General features: G+C 46.2%; 1 protein-coding gene across 1 annotated transcript in view; it reads right to left on the minus strand.

The window, feature by feature from the left end:
• The window catches only part of YWHAQ (tyrosine 3-monooxygenase/tryptophan 5-monooxygenase activation protein theta), a 31,324-nt gene extending 22,076 nt beyond the window's left edge, over positions 1-9,248 (minus strand). Inside the window, exons 1-2 of the mRNA XM_068564001.1 lie at positions 9,142-9,248; positions 8,341-8,698 (exon numbers count right to left, since the gene is read on the minus strand). Of these exons, the coding sequence (XP_068420102.1) occupies positions 8,341-8,634 (294 nt within the window). The 5' untranslated portion in view covers positions 8,635-8,698; positions 9,142-9,248. The remainder of the gene's footprint in view (positions 1-8,340; positions 8,699-9,141) is intronic.
• Between the last annotated feature and the right edge of the window lie 13,722 nt (positions 9,249-22,970).

The following is a 22,970-nucleotide window of genomic DNA, read 5'->3' on the forward strand; positions in this document are numbered from 1 at the left end:
AAGCAGAAGCCATTCCAACATACTAGTTCTCAAGTCAGTTTTTCAGGAATGAACAGGGACTCTTTCTTACCCAATATCTAAAATAAACTTTTCTTTATTATCAAGTCTGTGATTTTTCTGGTCTCCAAAACTATATTCCTAGAGTAATTTGGGGGGTAAAGGAACTGGGCAATGGGAAGGGAGGGGAAGGTTTTACAAACTTCATTATCACCACATGATGACCACTACTCAGAAACTGCTCAATCACACAGAATGCCCCTAGAGCAGCAATTTTCGAAGTGTGTTCAGAGAACTTCTACCCCTCCCCCCAACTTTTTGGATGGGGAAGGGCACAAACTCAAACCGTTTTCATAATACGTATTATGGTACTATTTTCTTTTTCACTGCCATTCTCTCATGAGTGGAGTTTTCCAAAAGCTAAAAGAGACGTGATACTACAACAGATTATAAAGTAATGCCACTTTTCTCATTCAATTTCATTTTTTATTAAAAAAATGTTATTATACTTACACGAAGTATCCAGAGTTGTCAATTTCAGAGACAGAAAGCAAAACGGTGGTTGCTGGGATGGGAGAATGGGGAGTTAGTGTTTGATGGGTACAGAGTTTCAGTTGGGGAAGATGAAAAATATCTGGAATGGTGGTGACGATTGCACAACAGTGTGAATGTACTAAATGCCATAGAAGTGCATGCTTAAAATGGTAAATTTTACATCATGTATATTTTACTACAATTGAAAAAAACCACAAGTAATGTTAATTTCTAATGGACTTATTATTCTAAAATGGATTATAAAATCCTCAGTTTAAATTTCTAATAATGTAAATATCTATAGATATAATCTACACAACCAAAACTTTTTAGGTTCCACAGTATTTTCAAGTGTGTGCAAAGGGATCCTAAGACCGAGAAGCTTGAGAACCACCGCCCCAGAGTATGGCCAGTTTTGTAAGTCTTCCACTGCATTCTGTACCCCCATTAATCTAGTTAGCATCTGCCACCAAATACAAACAAAAGCCAAGTCCATCAGGGCCATCTCCTAGGTGGAGAGGAGACATGTTCTCATATCTTGAGGTCAACAAGACCTGGGTTTCACTATATATATATATATTTTTTGCTACAGGTATTAAAGGCATTCAACCATAGCGTGTAGAATATTATACCCCTAATATACAGCAACCAACAATTACAGTGAGCACCCACATACCCACCACCCAGATCCTACCATTAACCTTTTACCAAACTGCTTTATCAAATATCCATCCATTTCTACTAGTTTTTGTGTAAACTGAGACATCAGTACACGAATATCACTAACCAGAGTTTATTTTCTTTTGAAGCAAAAATTTACATACAATGAGATGAACAAATGTTAAGCGCATATTTGCTGAGTTTCCACAAATGCACATACATGTGTAACGCAAATCCATATCAACACAAAGAACATTACAATCACCATAGAAAGTTCTCTCTGGCCCCTTTCAGTCAGTCCCTGCCTCCATCCCCCAAGGCCACCACTCTTCTGATTTTTCACCCACAGACTACTTCTGCTTGTTCTAGAATTTCACATAAATAGAATGACATTATGTACTATTTTGTGCAAAGCTTCTTTCACTTAGCGTGTTTTTGAAATTCATCTACATTATAGTATGCGTCAGTAGTCCATTCCTTTTTACGGCTGAATAGTATCCCACTGTATGAATATACCTCAGTTTATCCTTTTTCCTACTAATGGACTGCTTTCAGTTTTCTGCTCTTAGAACAAAGCTGCTATGGTCATTCTTGTACAGGTCTTTCCTCTTGTGCAAATACGTAAGAGTGGAAAATTTCTAGGGGTGAAAACCTTTTAATTATGGAAAACTGCAAACATATACAAGAGAAGAGAGAACAGTATAATGAATTCCCATTAAAGCCAGTTGCAACTATATTAATTCACAGACACACTTGTTTCATCTATAACCCTCACCCATTATTTTGAAGTTCTAGGTATCATCATCATTTTGTCTTTAAACACTTCAATATGCAAACAATGTTTTCGAATCTGGTCAAATTATTTATCATGAAATATTTCAGGAACCTTCATTGTTGATTTACCCATGGATTAAGAGTTTAATTAAAGTAGAAATGGATGAACTATAGTTTTTTTTTCTTTTCTCATCTTTTTAAATGATGCCTCTCTACCATCCCTCGATACCTAGAAAGTCAATGGTACAAAGATATTTTCTGTTGTTACTCTGAAAGAACTAGTGCTAAATACAAAAATTGGTATTGATAAGTATCATAAAAGAATAAATAAACATCAATATGATCAAGCAGATTTCCCAACTGTCAAGCACCTTGAATTAACTAATCCCATGCTATGGTATCATTTTATAAGTGAAACTGTATATGAGACTCAAAAAAAAAAAAAAAGTCTGGTAACCGGCCCTTTGTGAGAACAAAGATAGTCCTCATTACATCCAAAACTGAACAAGGAGGTAAAATTTCAACCCTTCCAGTCACTAGATTTTTGTTAACCGCAAACAACTGTCTGTGCTGGAGAGGGTAAGGGGAAATGGTCTTTCTCAACAACAGCTGATGACAGTATAAACACATACAATCTTTTCAGAGGGCTATCTGGGGAAAAAAAAAAATGCGTATCTTCTGATTGGAAATTTCATTTCCAAAAACTTAACCTCAGTAAATCCTAGTATAAAGCACGCAACAAGGATGTCCTTCCCAGTGTTGTTTATAAAAGAGAAAATTTGTTTACAACCTAAATGTTCAGTGGTGCATTAGTATAATTATGCAACATCCAAATAAACACACAGTACAGGCTCGAAAGTCTGGAACCACATATGCCAAACTATTAATGGCAGTTATGAAGGAGAGGGGAATATTTGCTGTTCATCAATTTTAACTGCCTCTTCCTAAATAGATTTCACTATAATTTCAGTTGGATCCTTTTTCTCTGTGCCCAGTTTTTTTTAAAAGAAAAAAGCTCAGGGCCTTGGAGGTAAACCCTGAGGTGGAACTTTGAAAATGCAGGACCCACTGAGTAAGTGCCAGAAAGGTGAACTGCAGAGTTAAATAGCATACACATAAGAGTGACAAAGAAAAAAAAATAGCTGAAGTCTAGAGAAAGGGTTCTGACAAGATGCCAATATATTAAGAATCTAAAGGACAGGTGTGATACAATTCAATACAACTTAATACTGCTTGTTTTATTCATAACCTAACCAGAGTTTCTCAACCTCAGTCATTACTGACATTAGGGCTGGGTAATTCTTTGTGGTGGGGGATTTTCCTATGCATTATGTGACGCTTAGCAGCATTTAGGTTTCTACTCACAGTGTATCAGTAGCATCTCCCCACTCCCACCCCAGTCCTGACAACCAAAAACTATCTCCAGAACTTGCCAAATGTCCCCTGGTGGGTAAATTCACCCTGGCTGAGAACCACTGATCAAACCTTGTACTTCTATGCCTGTATGTACAATATTCCATTCCATTTCACTCTTCAGAAACAACTCTTAGCTTCAAGGAGCTGACACTCTAAATGCAAAAAATCCAAAAGTCAAGTTTTAAAATTTTACTGCAATATCCTGCATATAAGGAGGGCTTCAAAATTATAGACTAGGTGAGTTATGTCCACCACAGACCTATTCTCCCTCCCTCCTAACTTACAAACATTTATTAAAGTGTATAAATTCCTCAAAACACTGTGATCTTTAGTCAGCTACTATGTCATTTAGGGCCAAATGTGTTTCATATACTTTCATCTGGAGTCACACCACCTGGGTTCAAATCCGTGCTCTACCACTCACTAGGTTCTGTGATATTGACCAAGTTACTTAACTTCCTTATGCCCCCGTTTTCTCAACTTTAAAACATAAATAATACTATCAACCTAACTAATGGGAACACAGTGAGTATATCAAGTGCTTAAAACAGTACTTAGTATATAATAGTAAATGCCCAATAAATGTCAGTTATTACCTATTATTTTAACTACAAGCTTATAAAGGTAAGAACCATCATCACCAGTTTATAGATAAAGAAACAGAGGCTGAGAGAGACTTGCCTGCAGTCACAAAATTATACGGTTACGGAGCAATGGCCCAAAAACAGTCAGTCTTGATTCCAGAGCCCATAATTTTTCCATCATGTCAAAAAGATTACATTAAGACTCATTAACTATCAGGAACAACATATCGGTCTTTCTTCAAAATAACAACTAGCACTAGACATATTTTCATTAAGAGATTAATTTAGAACACAACTAAATTCAAGCACATTATGGAATTAAGATTACAGGGCTTTTACACACCAGAGACAAATTTCAGTTTCTATATATTTTAAATGATTCTTACTTTAAAAAAAAACTCATGACATAGACCTTAACTCCTGAAACCTTTTATACATTATATATACTAAAGCAACCTACTGAAAATAGTCTAATAAAAAGACCATTAAGGGCCTCCCTGGTGGCGCAGTGGTTGAGAATCTGCCTGCCAATGCAGGGGACACGGGTTCGAGCCCTGGTCTGGGAAGATCCCACATGCCGCGGAGCGACTAGGCCCGCGAGCCACAATTACAGAGCCTGCGCGTCTGGAGCCTGTGCTCCGCAACAAGAGGGGCTGCGATAGTGAGAGGCCCACGCACCGCGATGAAGAGTGGCCCCCACTTGCCACAACTAGAGAAAGCCCTCGCACAGAAACGAAGACCCAACACAGCCAAAAGTAAATAAAAAAAAAAAAAAAAAAAAAAAAAGACCATTAACACAGAAGGATAACATGGGGTTGCCTGAGACAGAGATTATCCTGTAACTACATTCTCTAAGTGTCCTGTTCTTACATGATATTTGTTCTCAGGTCCCAGAAGGGCTTTGTGGACCCCTCTGATTTCTTCAATTACCCTTACCTCACACCCCCGTTCCTAATGACTCTTAAACACCTTGTTCAAGTTTTTAACCACTGCCCGGTTGTCATACAACTTACAGTATTAACCTTTTTCACTTAAACTTTGCTATTTCCAACACTGCTTACTAGGATCACCAATGACTTATGCATCCCCTCTTCCTAAAGACATTTCACTGAAGTTGTTAGTTTTTCAACATTTCTTAAATGATTGGTGACGTGTTCTTCTTCTACCTGGACTATAAAAACTACTCATTTTAGAGTTGGAAGTCAGAGCACAGGTGGAATGACCGGGACCATATAACTCTACAGTCCCAAAGTATCAGAACTGCAACAGACTTAGAAATTTTAGCCCAACCTCTGGTTTCACAAATGACACTGAGAGACAGAGATACCTTGGTAATATCTTCCTCTTTAACTTCTCTTAGATTCTACGAAGAGTTTGGTCTTGGCCATTCGGGTCTTGTTAATTCCTTTTGCTCTTTAGATTACATATTTGGATTTTAACATTTTTTACTGCCTCCACAATTCAATAACCTCTCTCGGTACAGTGATTATCAACAGGGTTGAGAGCTGTCTGCCATGTTCATTTCGAGTAAACAGTCCCAATAATTCCACCCTGAACCTACTCTATGAAATAGAAAGATGAGGCTGAGAATCTCTGCTATTTAAAACCAAAGTTTTGCCTATCCCTCCACGTTACTCCTTTATTAGCCTTCTATAACAAGTCAGTGTCATCCACTTCCTCCACACTAAATTCTCCTTCCCGTTCACCAAAGGGGGGAAAAAGAGATAAAACCTAAGTTTGGTACTCATGTTCAGCAACTTGAGATTTCATTCTTCTTTCCCCATTATTTGATAAACTCCTGATTAAATCACTAATTTACCAATTCTCAAATTCTTGTTCACTAGTCTATCACTTCCTTATCTATCAGTTCAGATTACAAACCGGAAATTAGCACCCAAACCATGAATTCTAGATACTGCCACCTGCACCTCATTCGAAAATCTTCAGAGTCTTCCCACTGTCAATCAAATGAGAAAAATTCCCTCTGACATTCTCTTATATAGTTCCTACCTTCTTTTACAGGCTTTTCTCCTACACCAGCTCTGCACATATTCTGCTCTTCATACAGAAACCTTCTTCCATGAATAAGGCCCATCCTGTATACTTCTTCTGCTTGGAATATTGACACTGCCCCCCCCTTGATCCCCCTCCCTCAATGCTCATTCCAAAAGCCACTCCTTGTAAAGCTTTTCCTGAGGTTTCTGTTTCCTTTAAACTACACAGCATTTTATTCATAACCATCTTACGGGAATTATATATTATTTACATTTGGGTATTTCTCATATGCGCTCCTTATTATAAATTACTGGAGGACAAAATCCACCGTTTTCAGCATTGCTCTCCCCCATGCTGCTTAGCACAGTGCCTTGCACAGGCTGAGCTCTCAAATACAGCGGCCAACTTGACGATGGGCTTTCCTCAGGACTTTTTTCGGAGGCTGGCCGTTAAGTCACAATCAGTCTTTTAAGCCATTTCACTAATAAAAATATTTTATTTATTCCTTGGTGTCTGATGAATCAACTCTTCTATTTCACTTAGTATATACGAAGAAAACAGAACAAACAAACAAACAAAATCTGTCCTAATTTCAGGGGTTCTCTCCTACTGAAATGATCTACCTGGTCTCTATTTCAAGTCACTTATCAACTAAGCAAAGTCTCCTCTACTTATGCCATTAGAAAAACTAAAATTTATAGGAGCTACAAAATAAAACAAATATTCCTAGCTAACTTGCTAGAGAACAGGAAAAATTTTGTGGTAATTCTGAATTGCTGCAGGGTAAGTAACAAACTGCAAAACAATAACAGAACAAAGAGATTGAAATATGCTGTGAGAGCGTCCCAAAGTAAAACATGTATAGAAAAGCTTCTCGTTACCATATGGAGCTCTTACAGTCTTCGTTGATGACAGAGTGGATGTTGTCAATAACCATTACCGTATGCCACTGAAGTCTACCATCACTTTCAAGTTGGCAAATTTTTTGAATACAATCAATTCAGTTCAAAAAGCCTAAGTGTCTCCTCTATGCTAGGCAGGGAGTGGAACCTAAGACATGGGTGAACATAAAATCTCACCTACATAAAGCAAATCATCTCAAAGTTTTCTCCACCTCGTACACATGCTCTGCACTGCTTCCTTCGCCCCTTTACCAGTTATCTCCATCAGCCATGATTTCGTTCAGATCACCTGTTATTTGTACTGGAAAAATAGGTGAAAGAAAAAAATATTCCTGCCCCACGAATCTCAGGGGCAAGGAAGAAAAGGTTGGGAGAGCAAGACGCATTTCCCCCTCTATTCCCCCTTGAAAAATCACCAATCTGGCATGTTTGTCTTTCAAAGCCCACCTAAAACACAACGTGGAACCAACACATCAAAAATCAGTAGGCCCCCTGGAAAAGTGGCACCTAAAAGAGGCAACCGCATCGGCTATTTCATATTCTATTAGTAGAAATGACTCTTTGCAGTATTAAAACACTTTAAAACACCTCAGGATATAATGCTGGTGTTGACATTTTAAAAACTTATCTTACTGATCAAAAGATCCATACGATGACAAAGCTAAAAATGCTCGCTCTCACCAATAAGCGTGAATACAGCAGTCACCCTACTCCACCCAAAGCCACCCTAGCTAAGACTGGACAGTTCAAATCCTGGAAAGCCTTCCTCGCTTACTCCACACCAGATATGAATTCATTTCAACACCTCGGGGTTCACGTGTAGCTACGTAACAGCGAAGAAATGGTATCAAGCACCGAAATTTCCCAGGACGTTTTATTCCTTTGATTTAGCTGTGCCTTTTTCACATTTACCAAACTCTCCCCCTTCCCCGCTTTTAACAAGGAAAAAACTCAACAGATACTCTTACTTGAAAAACGAGGTACCCATTCAGAGTTTCGAAGTAAATTTCCATTGCTGGATTTGGGAGGAAAACCGACTGACATACGTGATCTTTACGGAAAAGGCGCCCGCCCCTTCTTTCAATGGAAGCCTGAAGCCTACGAGCTGATTCAATACGTTTAAAGGGTTCCCAGATCGCCTGAGGACGCTGGAAAACGCTTTTCAGCCTTCTACAAACCTACTCTCATGTTTAAACTTATCTGGTGGAGGAGCAACGCAGCACCTAGGAAAGATATACTTACCACCGGAAAAAAAAAAAAAAAAAAGAAAGAAAGAAAAGAAAAAGCAGCTTCTTCATCTCGAGAACTGAAACAACGCGTTAAGGAGGCCAAGGCTAACCTCCTCCAGCCCTCTGCGCGTCGGCACAGCGCCAGGCAAGCCCCGGCCCCCGCTTCGTTCCCGTCCCCGGGAAATTCCCCACGGAGAGCCGCACACAAAGGCGCCTCGGCGCCCGCCGCCCGGACGGTCGCGGACTCACCAGGACCGTGGTGCAGATGGAGCGCAGTTCGGACTCCACTTTCTCCCGATAGTCCTTAATCAGCTGCAGCTTCTTGTCGGAGGTGTCGGTCTTCTGCTCGATGCTCGAGATGACCCTCCAGGCGGACCTGCGGCCCCCGACCACGTTCTTGTAGGCCACCGAGAGCAGGTTGCGCTCCTCGTTGGACAGCTCGGCGCCCTGCTCCGTCACGGCCTTCATGCAGGTGGCCATGTCGTCGTAGCGCTCGGCCTGCTCGGCCAGCTTGGCCTTCTGGATCAGCTCCGTCTTCTCCATGGGGCCAGGGACAGGACAGCGAGGGCGAGCACCGACCCGGATGCCGAGGAGGAGTGCGGAGGGCCTGAGAGCGGGCGGGCGGGGCGGGGTCGCGGGCAGAAGGCGGGGGCGGCGCCGTCAGACAATGCGCCCGCCGCCCCGGCAGCCCGCCCGCCGCCCACCGCCCGCCGCCCCCTTTGTCTGTGTCCGCAAGCGCGGCCCCGTTGAATTTCCCTCCCCCGCCCACGCTCCCCGCGGGGTGCCCGGGAGGCCGGGGGGCGCCAGCCGAGGAGGCCCGCGGCGGGGGGAGGAGGAGGAGGAGGAGGAGGAAGGGGAGGAGGAGGAAGGGCAGCTCCCGCGCCCGCCCGGCCCAAGATGGAAGCGGTCGTTGGCCCGCACCTTCCTTCCCGCCAGGGCCGTCCCTGAGGAGAGCGGCGTCGAGGCCAGCCGCTCCCCGGGGCTGGCCTCCCGCCGGACTCTCGGGCCCGGCCCGACCCGAGGAGGGCCGGGGGCGACCCTGGCGCTCACCTTCACGTCTCCGCGGCCGCGGCGCGAGTCCCACCACTTTGATCCGCCTTTGGCTTTAGCCGAGGACCCTCCCGTCTCAGCCTACCTCCGAGCCGAGAGGCGGGCCGCAGCGCAGCGGCCCTCTCTCTCCTCGCCCAATGGCGCGCTGAGCTGTCCCCGAGAGTCCCGCCTTCCGCCCTGCCTCTGGCCAATGAGGACTGAGCGCGCGGAAGGGGGCGAAGGGGGCGGGGCGGGAGAGGAAGCGGAGGCTAGGAGGGTGGGTCGACTTGGGCAAGTTCGGTTGGCCGGCAGCCTGCGGCTTCGGCCACGGGGTTTCCTCCAATTAGATCCAGGGTACAAGGACGTCACTGTTGCCATGGCGATGCTGTTACCAACTCCCCTCATCCTCCTCGCCACCCCCGGCACTCGTGGGCGCGGCACGGGAGCAGGAGGCTCGCATGACCTCCCCTGCGGTGGCCGGGTCTCCTGCTGCAGCACCGTTGCAGCTGGTGCATTGCATCTTGTGGGCTAATGCAGCTGCGGCTCTCGTCGGCCCTGGTGAGGTCCGGCCTGGGAGGGTGACACCATCGGCTGTTTTGTTGCACAAGCGCCTGCCTTTCCTCCACCTTCCTATTCGTGACAAAGGTTTGGAGCTCAATACACTGAACTCAGCCTTTAATGACGTTGCGATGGGGACCGCGAATTAGAAATAATCCCATCCCCATTAAAGAGGAATTAGTTCCTGGAGAAAGTGGCATAAGCATGCGTTTTACAAGATAAATTCGGTTTCAGACGGGCACCTAAAACCTGAAATTCCCTTGGAAAATACCCAAAAAAGTCCAGGCAGGTGTCTCTGGCAATGCCAGATATTATGATTTTCTTTAAAATGGGAAATGACCTTAAGGATAATTTGGAGAAAAACACCCATTTAATCCTCCCCCGCCCCCCGAAAAAGCAACTGTTTTTATATTTCTTTCCAGCCTTTCTAGGTCATGCATCTAAATACGTATTTTTCACATCATTGTCATCTGATGCGTAAACGCTTTTTTAAATCTTCTGGTATTATTATTTTTTTAAAAATAAATTTATTTATTTATTTATTTTTGGCTGCATTGGGTCTTCGTTGCTGCACGCGGGCTTTCTCTAGTTGCTGCGAGCGAGCGGGGGCTACTCTTCGTTGCGGTGCGCAGGCTTCTCATTGCCGTGGCTTCTCTTGTGGCAGAGTACGGGCTCTAGGCTCGTGGGCTTCAGTAGTTGTGGCACACGGACTCAGTAGTTGTGGCTCACAGACTCTAGAGCGCAGGCTCAGTAGTTGTGGCGCACGGACCGAGTTGCTCCGTGGCATGTGGGATCTTCCCGGACCAGGGCTCCAACCCGTGTCCCCTGCATTGACAGGCGGATTCTTAACCACTGAGCCACCAAGGAAGTCCCTTCTGGTATTATTTTTGAGAGGAGACTTGAAAAGCTAAACTTCTCTCCCTAGATGTTGACTTCTGACTTTCTACTCGTGAACATCCTTCTGAAACGAGAATGACCGCCCTAGATGCCTTTCATTGAGGGTCATTGCTAGCCCTTTCCTTTCTCCTTAAACTGGGCACTCCCCTCCAGCCACTCCCTTCTTTCCTGGCACTTCCCCAGTGCCTGACTCCAAATCAGGTGGCTGTCTTGGGTGTCTGGAAAGTGGCCTTTGTGCCATATGGGCTCACACTGCCATGATTCCAGTTCCAGCAAGTCCAAGGGAGAATAGATTGTTGAAGGCAAAGAATGCCACAGCCGAGAAAGAATTTCAGATTCTAAGTGGAGCCTGGAGCAGATCTGGAGACTCTAGAATGGAAGATCTGAGAGCAGAGAGACGGCAGGAGAAGGTGTGGACTTTCCAGAAATCTACACTCCCTCCCAGCTGCCCCTCCCTGTCCTGACTTGTAAAGGTTGCTTTGTGCTTTGACGGACAGGAGAGGCCTGGGCTGGAAAGGGCTTGTGTCTTAATGCAGAAATGCCTTACTATGTTCCAGGGTTCTAATGGAGGGCCCTGCTGTTATTTCTGGAATCCCTGGGGCCGGGCTGTAGACACATGAGTGTTTATGGCCGTGTGGGCTGGGGTGGAGCCGGACACCAAGAAATCCCAAATGGAAAGAATTTGCATGTGCAAGGGCAGATAAAATGCTTTCTGTATGACCAGTGAATTTCAAGCTTACTGAAATTAGAGACAGCTCAGGCAAGAGGAGAAACCAGCGCAGGTGGGTGGGGGATGGAGACCCCTGAGCAGAACGGTCAGGGGACAGAACCTTTGTGGTAGGGAGGGAGGGTAGGGGCAAGAACACTAATTCTTTGTCAGAAAGTCTGGGCTGTACTGCCATCTCCCCAGGTGACCTTGGGCAAGTTTTTGCTGCTGCCTGTAACTCAGTCTCTATAACTTCTGCTTTCATCCAATCATCAGATATTTATTGAGCATCAACTCATATAGTTACATCTGGAATCATGGGTAAAAACTGCTCGGAAGCGATGGCACACTATGAAATTATATTTTATGAGGGACCAGAGGGATTAGTTAAATCTAAAGTCCTCGGCACGTGAAAGAACTCAGCTGGAGAAAATTAAAGCTCTGGGGACTGGGACTTCCCTGGTGGTGCAGTGGTTAAGAATCCACCTGCCAATGCAAGGGACATGGGTTTGAGCCTGGGTCCGGGAAGATCCCACATGCCGCGGAGCAACTAAGCCCGTGCGCCACAACTACTGAGCCTGAGCTCTAGAGCCCTCGAGCCACAGCTACTGAGCCCGAGTGCCACAACTACTGAGCCCGCATGCAACAACTACTGAATCCCGTGCCCTAGAGCCCGTGCTCCGCAGCAAGAGAAGCCACAGCAATGAGAAGCTGCACACTGCAACAAAGAGTAGCCCCCGCTCGCCACAACTAGAGAAGGCCGGCGTGCAGCAACGAAGACCCAACACAGCCAAAAATAAATAATAAATAAATAAATTTATTTAAAAAAATTTTTAAAAAAGCTCTGGGGACTTGAAGCCCCTGGACATACAAAGAGCTAACACTTACTAAGTGATTACGTGTGTCAAACACCATTTTAAGTCTCTTGCAAGTATTAACTCATTTATTCTGCCTACTGCCACTATGAAGTAGGTACTATTCTGATCACCTTCTCCATTTCACAGATAAGGAAACTGAGGCACAATCCTTGGATTGTGCACAGAGTCAAACAACTAGTGAGTGGCAGAGCCTCGATGTACACCGACGCACGCAGGCTGGGTGCCAAAGCCCATCGATGTAACGGCTCTGCCAGACCTTTGCTTGATGCTGTAGGGACTCCAGGAAAGATCACACTAGTCTCTGTTCTCTAGGAGTTTCATCCCAGTAAATATGAAATGTGTTAAACATCCATATTCAACGTGCTGGGAAGGACTCTAGGGAACAGACAGCTAAGAAAGAAAGCACTGAGTTCTTACTTTATTTGTATGATGTTCTTGTTATTTTTCTAAATTACTTGGTGAGAAGAAGCTTCTGGAGAAGAGCAGGAGGGAGCACGCTGAGCTTGAAGCCAGAAGATCCTCAGTCCCAGCTCTGCTATTTATTTGCAGTTTGACCTTGAACACCATGGTCTTCTCTGAACCTCAGTTCCTAACCTGTAAAAATAATCCCTACCCCACAGGGATCGTGGAGCTATCCCATAGGAAAATGCTGGGCATATAGCAAGTGTTCAGTAAATATTAGGGGTTTTTTTTTCCCCTTTTTCCCTCCGCTTGGTGGTAGAGGGCAGGGGAAGGGAGGGAGATGCCTGTGACGCTGCAAGGAGCCTCAGAGCCTCATAAAAAGTTAGTGAAGGTTTATCTCTTGAATCACTGTTGTAATTAGCAGAGTTAATGGTCTGCAGAATGGCTACATTCAGTGTACATTTCAGAATGAATGAGTCCTTCTGGTTGAGTTTACTCCGATAAATTGTTTCAGTGGTTTATTTGCCCAGAGCAGTGGGTCATCAGAGAGGAACTTCCTCTCTTGCCATATGGCAGATATTTCATTGACAAACAAACATTTGAGTGGGACTTTTCACTGCAAATTTCCATATAATCATTATCAATACTTCTGTCGAAGGGGTAGTTGAAGAGTTGCCCCCATTCTCCACTCCACCTGGAGGGGCTAAATGAGACTCACGTAGAGCCAGGACAGGTGGGGAAATCAAAGGAGTCTGGTCAGGCAAGGTCTTCCTACACATTTCCTGGCTTAGGGCCGGGGTCAGGCCTGTAGAACTCAGTCTCCCATCAGACCTGCAGCTGGCGAGGTTCATTCTTGCCATCTGGAGGCATCCCTCTGTGCTCGTGGGTGTCCCATTTCTGGCACCTCCTGGACACCCGTCGGCTACACAATGTTTTCCAACTCTCACTGTGTGTTCTCAGGAAAAAAATCTAATCAAATCATTCCATCATTAAAAAACAGATAAGTCTTCCAGCAAGATTTCTTCTGCCACGATTTGCATTTTAAGAGAAAGAAAGCTCTTACATTGGAAGAATAAAAGTTCACTGGTAGGGGAATTCCCTGGCAGTCCAGTGGTTAGGACTCAGCGCTTTCACTGCTGTGGGCCCAGATTCAATCCCTGGTGGGGGAACTAAGATCCCACAAGCCATGAGGCCTGGCCAAATACAACAACAAAAAAAAGTTCACTGGTAGAATTTCAGGCATTGTGAACCAGCTTTTGGTCCACCAGGCTTCTGGGGAAAGGCTTAAGCATTCTGACATTTCTCCAGCACTTCCTCTATGCTATTAGGGTATTTTTTTAATATATATAAATTGATTTATTTTATTTATTTATTTTGCTGCATTGGGTCTTTGTTGTGGTGCGTGGGCTTCTCATTGTGGTGGCTTCTCTTGTTGTGGAGCATGGGCTCTAGGATCGCGGGCTTCAGTAGTTGCAGCACAAGGGCTCAGTAGTTGTGGTGCATGGGCTTAGTTGCTCTGTGGCATGTGGGATCTTCCCGGATCAGGGATTGAACTGGATTCTCAACCACTGTGCCACCAGGGAAGCCCAGTAGGGTATTTTTTTAAAAGCTTGATTGCTTTTGTAATGATAATAGTGATGATGATAATGTTGACGAAAAATGTAATAGCACACATTATATTAAAAAAATGAAACAATACATAAATGTACAAAAGGAGAGTAAAAAAGAACCTGAGAGGCTGCCTCTGCAAGGGGACCACTGCTGGCATTTTGGTGACCTCCTTCTAGATATAGCTCTTTTCATTTGGACATATGCATGTGGTTTTACATGCACGAGATTACATTCTTCACTTTGTTCAATGCAATGGTTAATTTTATGTGTCAACTTGGTGATCAAACATTATTCCAGATGTTTCTGTGAGGGTGTTCTGAGGAGAGATTAACAGTTAAATTGGTGGACTTTGAGTAAGCAGATTGCCCTCTATAATGTGGGTGGGCCACCTCCAATCAGTTGAAGGCCTGACTAGAACAAGAAGAATTGTCTCCCTGGAGCAAGAGACAATTCTCCAGCAGACGGCCTCTGACTTCATCTGCAACATCAACGCTCCCTGGGTCTATAAAAGCCAGCCTTCAGACTCAGATGGAAATATAGTTTCTCCTAGATCCCCACCCTACAAGCCCACCCTGCAAATTTTGGACTTGCTAATTCCTTATAATAAATCTCTCTCTATATCTATCTTATTATTATCTTATAATATATACCTATATGTACATATCTTATTCTGTTTCTCTGGAGAACCTTGACTGACATTCAACAAAAAATCTGGTGTCTTTTACTAGCTCTAAGTGTATGTCCGTGACATATGTTTCACCTCTCTCCTTTGCCAGACCGTGAGCTTCCTGAGGGTTCGGGTTTTCTTCTTTGACCTGTATCCTTAGTGTCCTCTCAACAAAGGTGTACAGGTGAATAAACTGATGCCCAGGGAGGTTAAATTACCAGTCTAAATTGGTAAGCTACAGAGTTAAGATTCAAAAACAAGTCTGTCTAATTTCAATCTTCTTCTGCAACAATAAACAAGACTCTACACTACCTGCAATGGAAGATGAAAACTCCAGTGTTTGCTGGTCTGGGAACAATGTTTAGTTATCTGAGGCTCGTGGGTGGCTAAGTATATATCTGCTGGTGAATCAGCTGCTGATTTTATTTTCATATGGAAGTCTCTGTTTTACTCTCAGTGTCTCTGCAGGGAGAGGATCTTTTATCTGTTCCCTTTTATTAATAACATGTCTGTCTCTCCTCTCCTAGCTCCCCCATTAGACTGTGACCTTCCAGGGGGCAGAGTTTCATCTGCTTTCCACGTCCCTAGCGACTCTGACTCATAGAAGACATTCAGTGAGGGTTCGTTTTGAGAGTGAATCCGGGCTATCAAGGGGGACATTTCCAATACCAGCAATTATTTGCACTGGGTGCTTACTTTGTATCCAACCATATATAAAATCACTAGACTCCTAGTAAATTCACAGAGGAAAGCATACAAAGCAGAGCTGTACATTTCGCAGGTATTCCCCTAACGCGGAATTGCATCTGCTGTGAGGAGCACACTAAGAACCTTGAAGTTGGCCCTGAAGGTCTCTGAGCGTCAGGAAAACGTCCTAAGGTCCGGCACCAATGCTCACACGTGGAGGAGTGTGTGAGGCACTCTGAGGAGCTCCCAACCCCTGACTCAGCTCAGTTTCCTATCAGTTCACTCAACAAAATATTGAAGGGTCTGCCGTGTGCCAGACACTGCCCTAGGGGATTCCAAAAATGGTTAAGACACAGTGCCTACGAGGAGCCTGCTGGAGAGCGTGGAGGTGGGGCACCCAACCTGCAGCTCAGGGGAGAGGCGGGAAGGTCGCCCTGGCTTATCAGTTCTCAGATGCTCAGCAACCTGACTTCCCAGCCACAGCGGTTTAGAAGTAACTATCCAGAAAATAGGAGTAGAATTATTCCCGAGAGTCCCTCTGAAATCCACTCCAGCTTCTCACCAGATGATTCAGAGGAGAGGAAGTGCAGGGGGCTCAGGGGCCAGCCCGGGCCTGTCCCCATGGCCTGACCTGGGATCTAGTCTACGTGGAAGGTCTGTGCAAGGCAATCAGTTGACAGGTGGAGACAACAAACCTACAAGAATTGAATGAGAAAGCCCAAGAGGCTGGCCCCTTTTAGTGGAAGGGCACATGACCTGTACGTCTCAGGCAGGGCTAGGTACGAAGAAAGGTGCCTCAATTATCACAGAAAATGTTCATTATGTTCTCATTTTTTTGTTGCTGTTGCTGAAGTCTGTTATATACTACATGTATATGTGTATATATATATATGCACATATATCCAGAGTGTTGGGATTTTTTAAAAAAGTTTTGGTACAGAAAGCAACAAATCTTCAGCCATCTCTCAAATTATGACTCATCCGCAGACAATTCAGGACAGTTGAATGGATGAATGAACACAAAACAGTCGGAGAACAATGCACACAGGACTGATTGTGTGGCTCTCACAATAAGTGCTCTGGGAGTGGAGAGCAGGGAGATGTGAGTGTCGGCCAGGGCCGCTGCACAAGATGTCAGGCATCAGAAGGCTACAGGGAGAAAGGGATCATGGTAGAAGGGGAGAGCCACCGAGATGACGATGGTCTGCACGCCCACCTTTCTGCCGCCCCAGTGGAGGCCTCTGGAAGCGCAGGAAGGCCATAGCAGCTCCCCTTTGTGCGGAAGTCAGCTTTGGACAGGGCTGAGCCCCGAGAAGGGGGCTCTGGACAGAATGCCGGAAGGCAGACCACCCAAGGGGGGCTCGGCATCTGCAGTTCGGAGGTGGACCCTTGTGTGCCTCTTTACCCCACCCTGTCAGAACCAGCTCAGCCATACGGGCAGCTTAACAAGTGCACTGGGGAGACTGGTTATATTAACCGCCTGGCCCCTTCGGCAGGGCTGATCCTGTAAAAAACGCAAGTCTCACCTTTGCTTTACTTTCCTGCTTAAAACCCTTCAGCTTCATTTAACTGCAGCTCAGCGTAGTGGTTGGACCCGGAAGCCAGATGGCCTGGCCCCAGTACTCACTAGGTAGGTGATCCTGGCAGGTTAGCGAAGTGCGCGGTGCCTCACTTTCTCCACTTGTAAAATGCGGATGATGACAGTAATAATACCTACCTCACAGGCTGTTACGAGGATTCAGTGAGTTAATACTGGGAAGGTGCTTTGAACAGTGCTACATATGTGTTTGTTAGATAAACAGAATCAACTCAGAATCCTTCAGGTGACCCATAAGCCCCCCAGTGATCTCACCCCAGCTCCTCTCCTGTCTGATCTGTTGGCCCTCTCCTCCTTCTCCTGTGCTCCAGCCTCTTCTGAGCTTTGCCCCCGCCATCCCCTCTTTCCTCACATCTTCACCTGGTTAACTTCTCATGTCCTGAGCCTGCAGAAATGACAGCTTCTCGGGGCTGTCCTTGGGCTCCTCTCCCCTCCCAACTAGGTGAGCTCCCCCTGCCCTGCACTCCGCAGGCAGGAAGCATGGCACCTCACTTTCCCACTGGGCTGAAGCACCGGGAAGGCGGGGCTATGTCTCTGTGACTTGCCCAGGTAGCCCCAGTGCCTAGCAGAGTGCTTGGTGCATACGCTGGGTACCAAGAAGTGGACAACTGAATGGACAAATTAACAAGGGAGGGAGGGAAGGAGTCACGGGCAAGTGCACATTGGCCACTGGACAGGGTGAACGGAGGCAGCGGCACAGGACGGCTTCAGGCTCTGGCTGGAGTCCAGCCCCCAGCTGGAGGCACCCATCACTCTAGCTGGGAGGGGCTGGAAGCCCCAGGCAGCCCCTGATGGCCCTCCTTCCCTTCAGTCCTGTCCAGCTCTGTAAATGAACTCCCAATGGCACCAGAAGGCCTGCTGATTAAGAGAAACCAGGGAAGGAAACGTTGCAGAGGAAAGACCCTTTTGAATATGAATAACCCCCTGATTCATTTGGGCCATTTCTCTTCCGGATTTCCTTAAACCAGGATAAGCCCAGGTAAGAAATTTGGGGGCATCATACGTCTAAACAAAATACATAAAACCTTGTTCCATCAAAAGCCGCCCCTGGAAGGAAGGAGTGGATGCTGCCCTGCTCAGCTTTGAATACACCATGAGGTGCCTGGACGGTTTGCCAGGGCTCTAATCAATGTTAATGAGCAAGTGATCCCCAGCCACTCTCCCTGCTCCTGGTTCTGAAACTCAGAGACATGCCAGTCAGACTGATGAGCCCAGGACCCCTTTGAAGGATCGTACAGCAGCCGAATTGCCAAAATGTGTTCAAACAGAATGCAGTAGCAGCAGCTGCTACAGCTGTCGGGCAAGCTTCTTGAAATAAAGGGGAAAAGGCAGCAGCCTATCTCTCTTGAGCCAATGGATTTAGAACAAGAGAGATGAAAAAACATACAGAAAGTCGGTGAAATAAGACCTTAGCTCTCCGGACCAAAGTAGGCAGTCTGGAGTCTTCAAAAGAAAGTTTTAGCCGCACAGGCAGCCCCTGAAGGGTTAGGGATTAGGGGGCTGATGCTGAAGCTCAGCCTGGATGTGATGATGAGAGGGCAGGGATTTGGCAGCCCCATGCCCTCTCAGAGGTCCTCAGGGTCCTCAGGGTCCTCGGAGGATCCACACATAAAAGTATGTTTAGCCACATTAGCTAGTAGGTGCTAGTAGGTGCTCAGAAAATGTGTGTTTCCTTTCCCCTTCCTGAAGACCAGGGACTCAGCTTGGTCAAGGTTAGTTTCTATATGAGACTTTATTTGTAAGTAACAGATATTGACTCTAATTGACTTAAATATAAGACCATTACTTCTTACCAATTGTGAGGAAGGCTGGTGAGCCAAGCCTCCAAGATGGGTGGGCACTGGAGAGAGTGTGCAGTCCGAAACATGGCCAAAATCCCACTGCAGACCTCGACCAGAGGGATTCCTGTTGCTTCCTCCACTGGACCCCAGATGCGAGTCCCTACTGCTCTGGCTCCATGGGCACTGGACCCTGGACCCTGGACCCTGCATTGGCTCCACCCTCATGGAAATCCAAAGAAGCTTTGCCACTGCCCCCAGAAAGAATTCTCCACAACCCCTGCTTTTTTGGGTCACTTGCTCTAGATTCAAAATCCGAGTCGGGGGTGTCTGGCCAGGCCTGCGTTAAGTGCCATATCTTGCTACAAGACAAGCTAAGAGGTAGGTATCTGGAATATACACCTTCCAAAAAGGTGTATAATCCTCCACCACCCCCGCCCCCAATAAGATTCGTAAAGTGAGGAATTCCTCAAAGGGAGGGGCTTCAGGTGCTGGGCGGCCCCAAAATAGCCCGTCCCTTGCAATTATACTTGAACTTCGGGTCTGCATGATGGAAAAAAGCAAAAGCCATAAAATTATACTTGAACTTCGGGTCTGCATGGTGGAAAAAAGCAAAAGCCATAAAATTGACCATTTTAACCATTTTGCAACATAAGTTTCAATGGCATTAAGCACATTCACATCATTGTGCACCAGTTGCCACTATCCATCTCCAGAACTTTTGGCCTTTTTTTAAAAATAAATTTATTTTATTTATTTATTTTTGGCTGCATTGGGTCTTCGTTGCTGCGCGCGGGCTTTCTCTAGTTGTGGCTAGCGGGGGCTACTCTTTGTTGTGGTGTGCGGGCTTCTCATTGTGGTGGCTTCTCTTGTTGAGGAGTACGGGCTCTAGGCGCACGGGTTTCAGTAGTTGCAGCACGCAGGCTCAGTAGTTGTGGCTCGCGGGCTCTAGAGCGCAGGCTCAGTAGTTGTGGCACACGGGCTTAGTTGCTCTGAGGCATGTGGATCTTCCTGGACCAGGGATCAAACTCGTGTCCCCTGCAATGGCAGGCGGATTCTCAACCACTGCACCACCAGGGAAGCCCTCCAGAACTTTCTGATCTTCCCAGACTGAAACTCTGTGCCTGTTAAACAACAACTACACATTCCCCCCTCCCCCTCCCCCTGCTCTGGCAACCATCATCTGCTTTCTGTCTGTATCATTAGATACTTTTAAGCAAGAGAATGACCTAATGGAATTAGAAGGATCCCTCTGCCTACAGTATGAAGGATGGCTTAGAAGACTTAAGGTAGGAAGCGGTGGCAGAAAACTCCAGAGGAACTGAGAAGGCTGAATCGGGGCAATGGCGATAGTGGCGGACGGACAGGGAAGACATTTCAGAGATATTGATTAGATGTAGGAGTCGATTACTCCTAGGCATCTTTTTCTATTTTATTTTCTCTATATTGACCTCCACACCCCTTCCTGTATGAGGAAGAGAGAGAGGATTTACAACCCTATAAAATTGATTTTTAAATAACCCTCTGACCCTATTGGCTCTCAAATATGTCAAAATTACAGCCTATGTAGATGGCAAAGTACAGCCCCACATCATTACTGTAGGATGTGTGAGGTGACTTTGGGATGGATTTGATCATTGCACGCTATGATCGATTTTATTAAAGAGAAATAATTTACAAGAGGAGTTTATGACCATTCAATGTGCAGTGGCAATTCAGAACAGTTGCTCTGCTAGGAAAAATGATCTGAAGCTTGCCTTCAAAGGACAGCTGACTACACACAGGGTCTGGAGTGGATCTCAGAAAACCTGGATTCCAGCCCAGTTCTGCCATTCACCAGCAGCGTGGCCCTGGGCAATTTACTTAACCTCTTTGCATCTCTGTGTCCTCTTTAGCAAAGTGGTTGTTGATTCAATGAGCTGATTTGCACAAAGCACAGCAGTGTCTGCCCTACAGTAAGTGCTCGGGTTGTGCGGCTGTTGTTGTGGTCTTCATGGTGATGATGGTGATGGCATCATCGCCTCGGAGGCCTCCTTCAGGGCTGAAAGCCTGCGCTTTGCAGGAGTTCTTGGCGGGAGATGGAATTGTCCATTCCTTGTGGTTCTGAAAGGAAGGACTTGCCTGCTCCCTGCATGGTCCCTCTCCCTCCCTGAAGACGCGGCCTCAGCTTTTCTGCAGGAAGAACATTGCACGTGATGTTTCTGCCAGCCTCGTCCTCTCTGCTTCTCATTTCTTCTCCCAGCTTGCTCGGGTTCCAGTCACCCTGCCCAAGTCTTCCTCAGCAGGTGAGACGTTTCATCTCCTGCCGGGTGTGGGAGCGCAGGAGGTGCAGGGGTCAAGCCCTCTTCGCTCTACCCCCTCTTGGACCACAGCCGTCTATCTCCCATTCTTTCTCAGAGCCTGCACACCAGCCTCTCTCTGCCTTCCTTGGCTCTTGGAGCTCCCCTTCTGGTGCCCTTTTGAAAGGCGTGTTCTGGGCACAGAATCTTATCTAGAGCCTTGGATGATGAGGCTTTCCCCTGGGTGGCCAGGCCACAGGGACCAGCGGGACACCCTGAGCTCTGTGCCGGCTGCATAGCCGGTGCATGAGTAGGTGCAGGGCTGCATCCAGGACAAAGCAGGGGCCAGTGTGAACTCTGCTGATTGAGAAGAGACTGGCAGGTGAGACAATGGATAAGACATGAGTCGGAGGCAGCTTTGAAACTCACACCAGTAGGAAATGGCTTTAGCCTTGTCTGTTCCCACCGGGCTAGGCTCTCTCTGCCTGAGGGAGACCCGTGCTTTCCTTTTCATGGTGTGTAGTTTTAGATCACTTGCTTTGTTGGCAAGATCCACAGGGCTGGGCATGTACCTAATTGACCAATTGATTACAGAATCAAATATTTGTTGATGGAAAAACCTTTAAGGTGCTTTAAAAAAAATTGCTCGTTGAGGTTAAACATCACAGATCTGAAGGTACTTTGGCTGAGGCTTGAGGTTCTATATTACCCTATATAGTTTACTTTTCAGGTCCTTACATCTTTTAGTGTCTTGAAAAAGAGGTTTGCTGTTCACTACATGCTTTGGTATTTCCCTAACTTAAGGGCAGGGACAGTGTTTGTCTCTCTCCCAGCACATAGTAGGTATTCAAGAAATATTAATGTCAGGAATCTTTTATAGCAAAAAGTATTCATTGCAGACAGTTAAACTCAGAAATTCTTTCTTTTTTCCTATAATTTTATTTATTTATTTTTTGCTGCGTTGGGTCTTCGTTGCTGCACGCAGGCTTTCTCTAGTTGAGGCGAGCAGGGGCTACTCTTCGTTGCGGTGCATGGGCTTCTCATTGCAGTGGCTTCTCTTGTTGCAGAGCACGGGCTCTAGGCTCGCACGCTTCAGTAGTTGTGGCACGTGGGCTCAGTAGTTGTGGCTCGTGGGCTCTAGAGCACAGGCTCAGTAGCTGTGGCGCACAGGCTTAGTTGCTCAGTGGCATGTGGGACCTTCTCAGACCAGGGCTTGAATCCGTGTCCCTTGCACTGGCAGGCGGATTCTTAACCACTGCGTCACCAGGGAAGTCCAGGAGCCATCTTTTTAACTAGAAGTCAGTGGGCACCTCTGCCCAGCCTATGTGGGATGCTTGGCACTGGTCTCAGATGTTGACTTTTAGGCATCCTAGTTGGGCGGTGCAGCGGGCAATGCCCAGGTTTGGTGTCAGACAGACAAAATGCAAATCTCAACTCTACCAGTTACTAGCTGTGTGACCTTGAGAAAGCTACCTGCTTTTCTGAGCCTTACTTTTGAAATGGGTATGGAGGGGCAATGTCCAATACGGTAGCCGCTAACCACATGAACACTTGAGATGTGGCTAGCTCGAACTGAGATGTGTTGAGAGTGTAAAATACACACTGGCTTTCCTCCCCTGCCAGGTCCAATAGTGACTGGAGATGCTGTTTGGAGGGCTATTTTCCTCGCCCCAAGGAGGCCTGGGCTGGAGGCCTGCATAGCTCTGGAGAGGGCTTTATGGAAGGCCCTCCTCCCTACCCGTCACACTTATGGGGACACCAGACATCTGGGAGGCCAAGCACACGCTGTG

This window comes from Eschrichtius robustus, chromosome 15 (genome assembly GCF_028021215.1).
Source record: "Eschrichtius robustus isolate mEscRob2 chromosome 15, mEscRob2.pri, whole genome shotgun sequence".
NCBI classification, from domain to species: domain Eukaryota; kingdom Metazoa; phylum Chordata; class Mammalia; order Artiodactyla; family Eschrichtiidae; genus Eschrichtius; species Eschrichtius robustus.